At 26.8% G+C, this 12395-nt stretch overlaps 1 protein-coding gene across 1 annotated transcript; it reads right to left on the bottom strand.

The window, feature by feature from the left end:
* Positions 1 to 3573: 3573 nt before the first annotated feature.
* On the bottom strand, positions 3574 to 9793 carry LOC113855002 (protein SIEVE ELEMENT OCCLUSION B-like). The gene is made up of 7 exons (XM_027486417.1): positions 9587 to 9793; positions 8826 to 8912; positions 7761 to 8197; positions 7041 to 7138; positions 6783 to 6925; positions 5425 to 5916; positions 3574 to 4182 (listed from the first exon to the last, which is right to left on the bottom strand). Exons 1-7 carry the CDS (start codon positions 9791 to 9793, stop codon positions 3574 to 3576), a joined length of 2073 nt encoding a protein of 690 aa, XP_027342218.1.
* Between the last annotated feature and the right edge of the window lie 2602 nt (positions 9794 to 12395).

Raw genomic sequence — 12395 nt, 5'->3', positions numbered from 1 at the left:
TGTCCCGACCACCGGAGGACGATGCAGTACGACGGCGACAATCGGAGTGAGAACTGAGAGTGATGTGAGAATTTCTGTTTGCCAAAATTGGAATTTGTCAATTTGGTAACTAACCACCAGGTCGGTCGGGTGAGATTCTTACACTTTATAGTTTATTTAGAAGAAAGATGTAATAGAAGAAAAAAAAATAGAGAATAATAATAATAATAATAATAATAATAGAAAAATTTTAAAAAATATACTATATATAACGATAAAAAAATAAAAAGAAAATTGTCTTAAGGATTTAGATGGATAAAATAAAAAATATATTATGCAAAATATTTTTTAAATATTATTTTAATTTTTATATGTATTTTTTTTGTGTGATCTTATAAAAAAATTGTAGATAAAAATTCTTAAATGAAAAAAAGTTAAAATAGTCTTTAGTGTTAACTTCTATAAAATTGCTATTTCATATTTACATTTTTTTTTAATGTTGATCTCTATACATAATATATTTTATCATTGTAGTTATTATACATAACGTAAATTTTATTTTAGTTTTTATATGGAAAAAATCAATTATAAGAATAAAAAAAAATATTTCATAAAGGAGTCAAAATAAAAAATATATATATTAAGGTAAAAATAAATTCACCATCAAACCTAACTTGAAAAATGTTGTAATGATTTATGATGTACTATAAAAGATGATTTAATAATTTTAAACATATCATTGTACTTTAACGTAATTACGATGTGTATTATGAAACGATGGTATTTAAGATTTAAGTAAAAATAATTTTGCTTTTATTTATTATGAAATATTATAAAAAAAGAATATAAATTCTTTTTCTTTTTTCATTTGAGAAAGTAGTGATGATCTCCTTTTTATTTTAGTTTTCATTTTATAGGTTAAATTTTATAATTAAATTTATTCGTACTTTTAAATATAATTACGATGAATTACTTATTGTATAAACAAAATTTACATGCAGTCTTTTAAATGTTGGTCTAATTAAAATAAATTTTTTTACCTTAATAATAAAATTAATGCAAGTCAATATTAAAAAATGATATCAATCTCAGAGATAAGTCTCTAGTTTTAATCGGAGAAAAGTACCAAAAGCATTTAAGGTACTACATATAAGCTTTATTTACAAACAATATCCTAAGTAATATTTCAAATATGTCAAGAGTATATAACAAACAAAATATTTTTGACCACACTCTCAAACACTAATTTCTCATAACAATTTTGATAACTACATGAATATGCAATTATATTATTTAAGGTTAGTACATTACATATGTAAGATCGCAGTGTTGTGTGATAGTTAGCCATCTGAGATGTAATTGGAGTAATAATGATCTGAGTGAGAGTTTATTACAAGATGTCTGTTGCTTGCCGTGGTGGAATTGGATTGGAAGTGATGGCTCTAATGGGTTGATTGTGGTTATATATTTGACTCCAAATCATCTATGCTAATCCCTCATTAATTAATTTAACATCTTTCAACTTGTTTTGACACAAAGTTTTATTTTGAGTTATCTTAATTAATATATACTTTTTTTTTAGTCCATATGCATAACACTTCTTTTATTTTGATGTTTAATTTTTTTTTTATATATAAGAACTAAAATAAAAAATAGTTTATGTATAAGGACTATAATAAAAAAAATCCATTGTGTATAAAGATCAAAATAAAAAAGCCTAAATGATATTATTGGGACATAGTTAAAAATAGTTGTTATTAATTTTAATATATTTATAAAATTAATTTTTATGATCTAAGTATAGAAATAATTTTATTAATTTCAACTTTTAAGATTAATTTAAGTATTTTAAAATGATAAATTTTTATTAAAAAAATTATTACATTAAAGTTATAAAATTTCAATAAATATGCTTAAATTCAAATTTAGGAGTTGAAGTTAATAAATTTTTATATATAAAAAATTTGATAGTCCTTCAAGTTTAGAGGTAGCTGAGTAATCAGCAAAATTTGATCCGTTCTTGGAATGTTTCTTCAACTAAAAGACACAAAGAGAAAACCAAAACAGGAAACGATTGGGTCTGAAAAGTGGGAAGGAGGCCGAGAAAAAAGTAAAAAGCAAAATGAATTGGACCACTTTGCAAATAAGAATGAAGAAAACTCAGAAAGAGAGGTTCGGCGAGGGAAACGTTACCAAAAAGGAATAGAATAAGACCACTTTTCACTATTAATTTTTATTAAAAATTATAAAAAATTTATGAATTTTACTTTTTCTTGTTCTTAAATTAATTATTTTTTCATTTTTTTAGTTTTTAATAAATTTTATTTAACTGTTAGAAATATATTAAAAAAGATAAATTTTATGTTATTTTAAAAATTAAGAGTATTCTATGCTCTCTTATATGCAGAATAATTATGGTAATTAATTTTAATAGTAGAGTTAATAATTGATTTAAAAAAATATAAATAATTTTTAGTATCTTAATATAATTTAGAGAGTATTTATTTAAAAAACATGTTAGATAATAAATTTGTTTTATGTGTATTGTTGATAATAATAAGTTGCTTAAGAGAGCTATTCTGAAAATTATGCAATTTATAATCGATTATATCCTAAGCTAATAGTGTATATATCTCTTTTATCAATTATGAATATGCATGGTGATCAGGTGTGGACATTAATTGCAAATTGCAATGTAATATGTGATTTCTACTTTGTAGTGGGACCCTACTTTCCAAGCCGTTGTATCTGTGACTATTTAATTTAGAGTTTCCGGTGAATCCATTTTCTTACTTTAGGAGAAGGGGTTTGACTTTGACCCATTGTTTACCTGCTAAGGCCATGTCCGTGAATAAAAAGAACTCATATATATTTGCAATATCTTTCATTATTTTTAGAATTTAATTTTTCAAAGTGTATTTGATATATTCCAACAATCAATTGATCTGAAAGTTATGTATAAAATACTTTTAAAATTTAATTTTAAAAGGCATAAAAATTATTTTTAAATTATAATTCAGAAATAATTTACCAGTAACTTTCGAAATATAAGTTTTAGAAAGTATAAAATTACCTTTGAAAATTAAATTTTGGATATTATTTATAAATAAAATTTAAGTTTTAAAATATATTTCTACAAATTAAATTCTAAAAAAGAATATACGTACCTAACAAAGACCGATACGGCAAAATCGTAAACAGTAATCTCCGCAAATCAATTGCGTGTATCTTTTGATTTATCATTTTTTCCGATCACTTTGAAAGTGGATAGAAAGTGTTGCCAATATATTCATCGTTAGAGAATAACTTTTCTGTTGGAGAATTTCGTTGCCTAAAGTAATTGTACTCAACTGGCACAAGGCAATTTAACATGTTATATAAAGAATATAATATAATTAAAAGAAATGTGAAACAAACGTCTTTTAATAATTATTTTATTCGAAGCACTTCATTTAGAAACATACAGACAGACTACACGAAACCATTACATGGCAAGGAAATAGCTACAAAGGGCAAATAAAGAAAGAAAAAACCACACAGAACATTAGAACATTGTGCATGGAAGCACCATAGGCAACAACATTAGAACATTGTCTATGTTTCAAGACCATGGCAACACCTATAATTGACAGAAGTTACCTCCATAGAACGTCCACAATCCATGTTTGGGCATGGCATAGTGGCTAGAATTTCCGAGGGATAATTAGCGATTTCATTATGTTCACATTTGTGAGGATAATCTTTAACCTTCATTCTCTCATAGTACTCTTTGAATGCCACATCAAAGCTTACCTCTTCATGCAATTTCCCATGCCATATGTCAAAATCTTTAACCGTGCGATACATAGCTTCACCTTGACCAAGAAGCTTTACATTATACCCTTTACTAAGAATGACCCATCCCTTAGGATCTTGTTTAAGGAAGAGCAACCTCTTTATTTCCCTTGTTGCAAAGTCTTGCACCCCTTGATCACCACCCTTCATCATTTGTTTCCTGCTTGCAAGTAAACTATCTATGGCAATCCAAAAGCGTGGAACAACCTTTGGGTCATCTTGTCCAAGTTGATATGGTTTTATTGTGATGTCTTGTTGCATAGCTACTGATTCAACGAGCCTTTTCAATTTCTCCACTTCTGATTTGAATTCTTGGATCCACATGTTGTCCGTGCCTCCATAGATCAAGAGATAACTGTCCTCCTCGATCTGATTTTTTGCACATTAATTATATAAATGTATCTAGATCATTACAATTTGGGTGATATTTGTACATACAATATAACAAAATATATATATATATATATATATATATATATATATATATATATATATATATGAAAAATAGATTTTTTTTTACTAGTGTAAGTCTAAAAACTTTTATATTTGATTTGAGTTTTTTATTTAACATATATCTAACGGTCAATGAAGTAATAAATTATAACTTGTTAGATGTAAGTTAAATGAAAAACTTAAATTAAATGGAAGAGTTTTTAGATTTATACTAGTGTAAGAAGATTTTACCCCTATATATATCTTTCCATGTTGAATACTATATATGCAAATGTAAGAACCAAAGCGGATATTGGTAATACATTAGCTTTGGCAGAATCCAACTATGCTGAAACCACAATGAACTGCATCATTACCATAAAAGAACACTAATACAACCTCTCTTTTACATATGACTTTTAAACACTATTATTTCTTTTATCAACAATTAAGAGTATTATTAATAAAGGCGAATAAGAAAGATGCTTTATCCCGTTTACAAGTTTATTGTCATAGACAGTGATAATTCGGACTTTGTAAGGGATCTAATGTACAAATATTAGTTAAAGTTCATCTAATCTTACTAAATGATGTTAGTTTCATTCCTTAGTTATACATTTCTATTGAAACTTCCATGAATTTTTACTTAGAGAAATGCTATATAGCAATATAGTGCATTTTTAACATATTATTCAACACAGTTTACGCAGTTATTTTATATATTAATTACTTTATAAATTACATTTAATTTTTTAACAATAAACTAATTACAAAATTTGTACTGATAACATTTCTCTTTTATCTAACAATATACAACATGTTAAAAAAGAATGTAGCAATACATTATTTATCAATCATATCTAATAAATTTTGTTATTGAGGATTTCACTTCTCACTTAATAGGGCTATCTCTTTATGTTTCGAGATTTATGTGCATTTCATAAACAATAATGTGTAAAGATTGTTTATTGATAAGCTATTACTCTTTGTAATGATAATAATATGTGTCTTCAGTAAATCTACTTGCTTTATGTTTAAGTTTGATCCTTCAACAATATTAATCAAATTTCATACTTGGAATGCATACATGACATATTCATAACTTATCGGATATAAATTAAATGAAAGATTTATCTATATAAACTAGGACATGCAATAGTTTAAGCATTTAGTACATACCAATTCCTCTATTTTTGGGTTGAGCTTGGTCATTTCGGACCAAAACCAATTCCATTGCTGAGTAAGTCGGGTGTGATCAGAGGTTCTGAAAGGAAAGCCATCGATGCCCCACATAGATAAAATTTGCTTTGTATCAACGTTTTCCACCTTTCCTTCGGGGCTAATCAATGGGATAACAGCCTTTTCCTTGTACTTGAACACCTCTTTGATTAGTTTGATTCCTGTTTCGAAATTGAACTCTTTGACCACATACCATCCAATCTTAGTACGCTGCAAATGGGATTCTAATGTTTTCCTATGCTTCTCATTCCATTCATCCACAATGGGTATCCACAAAATCTTGAAATCCTCCTTCCTATAACCCTCCACTTCTCTTGGTTTTTCCTTCAATTTTTCGTATATTGATTTTAAAAGCTGAGTCTCCTCATCAATGTTTTCAAGGCCCGAAATGAATAATAAGACATGCTTCTTCTTAAATTCTTCGATTTTAACCTGTTAGATAGCACACAAGGTTGATAATTATATATTGTATGGATAAAATAATTCAAAAATTATTATATTGCACGTAATTGGATAGTAAGGAGAAGTATTTTTAAAATATGATAAAGTTCTAATTAGATAATTTTTATGTTAAATAGAAAGTCTTTTAAATAATTTGTCTTTAAAAAATTTAAAAATCTCTTCATTGTACTTAAATTATATATATTTATCATTCATAAATTCTTTTATGTTTGACTCTTATTTTAAAATCTCATTGTTGATTTCATATACAACACAACCTTAGTAGCTAATATGTTTGAAGGGGCAGAAGATATACAAACTCAAATTGTGTCTCTCCTTTTGTCACAAACTTTTTCTTTTAATGAATTTCTGTGCACTTAAAGAATAATTCTACCAACTAACAAAGTTGTTTCTTTGTTGATAATATTCTTAGGAATAGGATTAACAAGGCGATAAAAATTATTTTAATTCTTCTTGTCCGGATCACTTCTTGTGTACGGAGAGTTTCATTATTTAAATATAAAGATATTGACACTGTATATAGTTTTTTAAATTTTTATATATACTTTTTATATATACATTTAAAAATATATTATAAAATCAAAGGGTCAATTTTACTATCCCAATTTTGTGTTCGAGAAGCCTATGCTTTTTTCCAAAAACGTTTATTTTACTATATTATACCTACTTTTAAAAAAGAAAATGTTTCTTGAACATCAAAATGAGAAAAATAAAAATATTGTGCCTTTTGATTTTGGGATATATTTATTATATGCGTATATACAACATAAGATGTTATATAGATATACATAGTATGTAATGGCAGTACAATTATTGTAAACTTCCACAGTGGTTACCTGTTCTCCAGTGAGGCCATTATACACATTTTGCCTTAAATCCCGGTTCTCACCAGAGATGATGAGTGCTTTCAAAACCTTTACAATATCTTTACCAGTATGATTGACAATATTTTTACGCCTTGTGTAGTCTTCTATTCTTCCTGCAATTAGCACACACATGTTCTCTTATCAAATATCAATGAAGTCCAATCAAGCTTCTTAATTAGTTTAGAAATTACTTATGAATGAGAATTGAGTTCTAGACACGTAACAAACCTATCTCCTTGCTACACGTTTCCAAATGTTCCCTAAAATTTCTTAGAATAAGGTCAAGCTTATTCTCAAAATTTTTGGTTGATTCATGTCTCTGACCCCTGAATCAAAGCAATTGCAACCAATCATTAAATGCCACAACAAAAAACAATAAAATTTATTTGATTTATTACTTGAATAATAAAAATTGGTGTCAATTAACCCCAAATTTATTCATGAGAACTTTTATGGGACACACTTAAGAGAAAGTGTCATTTTAATTAATTCCTAAAAAATAGCAAACAAAAGTAATGTTAGTCCTTTAAAGGGATTAAACTAATATTTGTGATATTTAATGATCAATGTGTATTTTTTGTATCATCATGAAACATGTATTTCATATTAAAAATCTTTGGTTTGAGGAAATATTTTTTATTATGTCACTTTATTTTTATTTTTAAAGATTTATATAAAAATAGTAAGACGATCCAAACTTATTTTATACCATTTTCATATAATTTTTTAAAATTAAAAAAGTATCGTGATATTTTTATAATTAAAATAAATATAATTTTAAATTAAAGAGCTCCTAAATTTCATAAACAAATTTAGAATTTTACTCAAAATATTAGTTGAGCATTGAGTGATCATATAAAAAATATATATATCTTTCTAATGAAAAATGATTATTAAAAGTTTCAATATAAACAAAGGATACAATAACAATTATAAATTATGGCTTACTTATGATCACTTGTAAAGTCATCAAGTTGACCAGTACAACTGACAAAGGTGAAGATTGCCCAGTACACAACAACAGGAATCTCATGCAAAGTTTCAGCCAAGGTGGGCACATCCTTTATGTCATACCCTGAACTAGTTAGCCTCTTCCACTCAGTGATGCATTCAATAACTTGCATTGCCTTCTTCACTACACTGCTGAAATAAATTAGGTGTTGTGTGTTTTGGTGGATCATTAAAAGTCCATTCAAATCAGCCAATGATTTTTCAAGTTGGCGGCACTGTGGTGTAAGGGGAAGGTACAAGAATTTCCCATATTCCAAGGCAAAAGCTGCTTGAACTATAAGTGCCTTTGCATCCCATGAATATGCTTTCAACTGTTCTAGTATCAGCATTGTTGTGTAATGCGCATAATGATCACCACGAGCTGTGCATACCATCTACAATCCCAATACACATAATTTATTCATTTTTGCATTAGAGTGTACAAATTTTATTCAGTTAACTTAAACTTGCAAACTTCATTTTGTTTAGAATGAATTTATAGTAGTATGATTTATACTTGTTATAATGTGATTTATATTCGCATTGCTTTGTCTTGTACGTATAAGTAGTTTCTGTAATTCTATCATGTTGCCAAGTTTTACCTTGGATAAATAGATCTCTAATGCTATGTTTGAAAGTGAAATTTTAGAAGAAAAACATGGAAAGATAATTTTATGTTTAAATTAAAAAATTATATAGTTTATAAAAATAAATATAAATCAAGTTAATGATGATCTATCGTTTTAAAAGAGATAATGAGGTATTTCCTATTTACAGACGGAGATCTACAAGTGAAAAGATACTTATGTATGATAAGTCAATTAAAAACTTAGACAACATTATTTAACATAAATAGTTGTTTGAAACTCAAACTTGTACCATCATTTCATGAAAAATAATCATGTTCATTCTGAAGGGATAAAGATTATTGTCTTTTTTAGGTTAAGTAACATTGGTTATATACTTTTCGTGAATTGTTTAATTAAATTTCTTGTTATAAAAGAAATTAAAATTAGCAATCACCTGGCAAGCAATTCGCTTCAGTTTGGCAGTAAGTTGTTGGGAAGTTATTCCCGTTTCTTCTCTGAACCGATCACTAAGTTGGCTACCCTGTTCAGAAAATCATGAAATACAGATATACTTGATGGTAACTAGTAGCAATCATTCAAAATATATAAGTACCTTTTCAAAGTGAAGTTATTTGAAGCATAATATTACTTTTTGTTTAATTTAAAGTGTATTTTGATATCAATTGTTTATAATGAATTAACTTTTACTTGTTTATTTTCAAAATAATTTCACTTTATATATTTTTTTAAATATTTGTCAAAGTTAGTTGCAATTAGATAGACATAAATCAGTGTCTTTCGTCAAAATTGTAAATATTCTTTTAAAATATATAAAAATATCAGTCTTTAAAGTCGATGTTAAATATATGAAAATGATAATTTTTTATTAAAAAAATATTTATTACCTTAAAATATATAAACTTTAACAATTATTTTATTTTTAACAAACATTTACTATTTTTATATTCATGAAATGAACTTTATTGATTGATATGAACAAAATTCATAAAAATAAGTATTGAAGTAGCTTTAATCTCAAATGATCGAGTGTATTCAACTTAGATTAATTGAACCTTAATGGGACTTTAAATAATGGCTAAAAAAGTTATATAGTATAATTGAGATTTAAATTATTCAAAAAATAGAAGTAATTAGATGAAATTATTGCTATGGTTGATTTATGCAAGATGTTGTAAAGAGTGAAGGCCAAGTTACCTTAGCAATCATAGTGTCTGTAATTTCAATGGAGTGGTTGATAACGTTTGAGGCAACACTGTGAAGAGATCCAACCTCACACTTCTCAACACAATGAAAATGGGTTCTATAAACATTATCAAGGATCTGATCATCGGTGAATTCAAAAGGGTTCTGATGCATGGCCTTCCCTTGCTGCACATTAGTACTCGAAAGTGACTTGGACATGTTGGTGATTCAGAGCTAGCCTACAATACCCTACAAGTCAATTTCAAAGTAAATGATGGTTCATTCATTTTTATTATCCTATTTATAGTTAGCTAAAAGCAAAGAGCATGACTTTACAATTTTTAGACAAGGCCCATGTAGCACAATGAATGATTCTCTTCATCATAGAAGGAACTAGAAGCATGGATAAATAAATCATCAAAGCAAGAAAGCATCCAGTACATAAGTAATTAATTAATGTAACTTTTCCTGTATGATCCCTAAGAATAGTCGAAAAATGAAACATGTTGGTGTCAAATGAATTTCATAACGTACCCTTCATGCATTCTTGATGGTGACTCTAGTATTAGATGATGAGTGACATCATTTACTAGTACGATTCCCAAGACTTTTGCTTTCCAAGAAAAGAATGAGGATATGAAAACATGTTGCGCTTTTAGGATCAATTAAACCTACAAGAAAAGAATCATGGTAACATTGTGAAATGAATGATTCTATTATAATTATATTTTTCATACAACATTTTTACCCAACACATACCACATTCCAAAACAAAAAAGTATAAGCCTACGAGACATTAAAAGTGCAGCAATCGTAACAGACATCCATAATATAACTTTTAAAAGTAACATCGTATTTATCCCTAAACTTTCATATATATATATATATATATATATATATATATATATATACTTATTCATTCATAGCATTTGATAACGCCCTGGTTTCATAATATTGTAACCTTTTAACTTAATGCCCTACTCTATTTTATGGTTATAAATAAAGAAAAGAGAGATAAAGAGGAATACGGGGTAGGCTTAAAAATTGGGATACAAAAAATCAAAATTGTTAAGATTAATTGATTTTTCTTTTATATTAAAAATACAATATGACATTTTTTATATTTATAATACGTGATTAAAAGAAGAGGCAGTGACAAGATGTAATAAAATGGACAACAGTATATAACACGCATGTATCCTTGGTGAGACTTTTCTTTTCGCTTATTCATGCTTTGCTTTGTTAGGTATTATAAGTTTGGGATGAAAGTGCGGTGCATGTTAGCGAAACACATGTTCTGCATGGTTTATACAAAAGGACTAAAAGATGAAGTGTTGTCAGTTGATTCGTATAAAAATAATTTAATTTATACGTCTTTTGTTTTTCCTTTCTTTTACTAAAAGATGATACAATGCATGTTTTTCCATTTCTGTATCTTAATTAGGGTTGTTATTTGATTATTTTTTAAAAAAATTAACTTTAGATTTTATTATTAAAATAAAAAAACCTAAAAATAACAATTTTTTATTGAAAGATTACATTTACTGTATTAAAAGTTTAAAAAATATTAAATATTATTTAGTATATAAAAAAATTGTTGGTTTTAAATGTTTAAAATCAATGACCAAACTTATCGAAACCATTTATTAAATATATAAAATCACAGCATATTTCATAATATCACATTATAAAATAAAGGCAACTTATACACTATTTGTTTCTTTTTTCTTTTAATTTCATTAAACTAAACAAAAGCTTCAATTTAAACCAAAAATAGAAAGATTCAACTAAACAAAATTAATGATACCGTCTTACTTTTCCCATTTCACTCTTTCCTTTACTCTTCTCCCTAGTCTTTTATTTTATTTTTCCTTTTTCCGACCAAACAAGCGTGATTCAGAACATAAATATAAATTAGTTACGTAAATGAAACAAAAGAATCGACAAGGGTCAAAACAGATTAGTAATAAATTATAATCTATTATCTATAAGTTTGTTACAGAACAGTAAATTTAAAACATATATGATATAAAGAATTACAGTAAATTAAATATTTTTAAACAATCACCTATTAATAGTTTGAGTATATATAAACGATAAAAAGCATAACATATAATATTGTGAATATTTATAGAATTTAGTTAGATTTAAACACAAAATTGAAAAAGATATTAGAAAAAATATTATGAAAAAATAAATTTAATTTAATCAAGTACTTGTCTTACTTCAGATTTGTCCAAATTGTCATCTCAATTGTAAAATGTAACGATCAAGACATCTATGTTGCATTAATAGCATTACAAATGACATGACATATGAAAAAGTTAGAGTAACAACATTGTATGGGAAATGGTATAGTGAAGAATTGCTTGAGCGTTATATGTACAAAGAGGCTGGTTATATTGATTTGGGAAGGCAGGGTACATACATTGGGAGGGAAAAATAGGGAGATTGCTATGAAGAAGTTGTTGGTGAGGTTTGCTTCGGTTCACATTAGGGCAAATTGCAAAAGTATTAGAAAAATGAAGAATTAATGCACAAGTATCGATTGACGAGGTACGTGCCTACGTTAAGGATATTTTATTATGCCATGTTAGTATGTGTTTTGTTTTTCTTATTTTGTCAATTGTTGATAGAAGATTTTGTTATTGTTGTCATTGTGGGGTATGTGGTATCTTCGGAGTGCTAATATGTTTTGCTGTTTATCGTGTTAATGTTGTCATTAATTTTCTTGTTAGGTTTACTTATTCGCTATATATGAGCAACATGAAAATCTATCACGGATATTTTCTAAGTCTCTCAAAATTATGTATACTAGATG

This window comes from Abrus precatorius, unplaced genomic scaffold (assembly GCF_003935025.1).
Source record: "Abrus precatorius isolate BTA unplaced genomic scaffold, Abrus_2018 Scaffold1, whole genome shotgun sequence".
Taxonomy (NCBI): domain Eukaryota; kingdom Viridiplantae; phylum Streptophyta; class Magnoliopsida; order Fabales; family Fabaceae; genus Abrus; species Abrus precatorius.
This window is presented reverse-complemented; position numbering and strand designations above follow the sequence as displayed.

Excerpts from the sequence above, each read along its gene's own strand:
- LOC113855002 (XM_027486417.1), bottom strand. The coding sequence starts at position 9,793 with ATGTCCAAGTCACTTTCGAGTACTAATGTGCAGCAAGGGAAGGCCATG. Across the intron at positions 8,913-9,586 it reads CAGACACTATGATTGCTAAG|GGTAGCCAACTTAGTGATCG; the intron begins GTAACTTGGCCT and ends TTTTCTGAACAG. Across the intron at positions 5,917-6,782 it reads ATGGCCTCACTGGAGAACAG|GTTAAAATCGAAGAATTTAA; the intron begins GTAACCACTGTG and ends GCTATCTAACAG.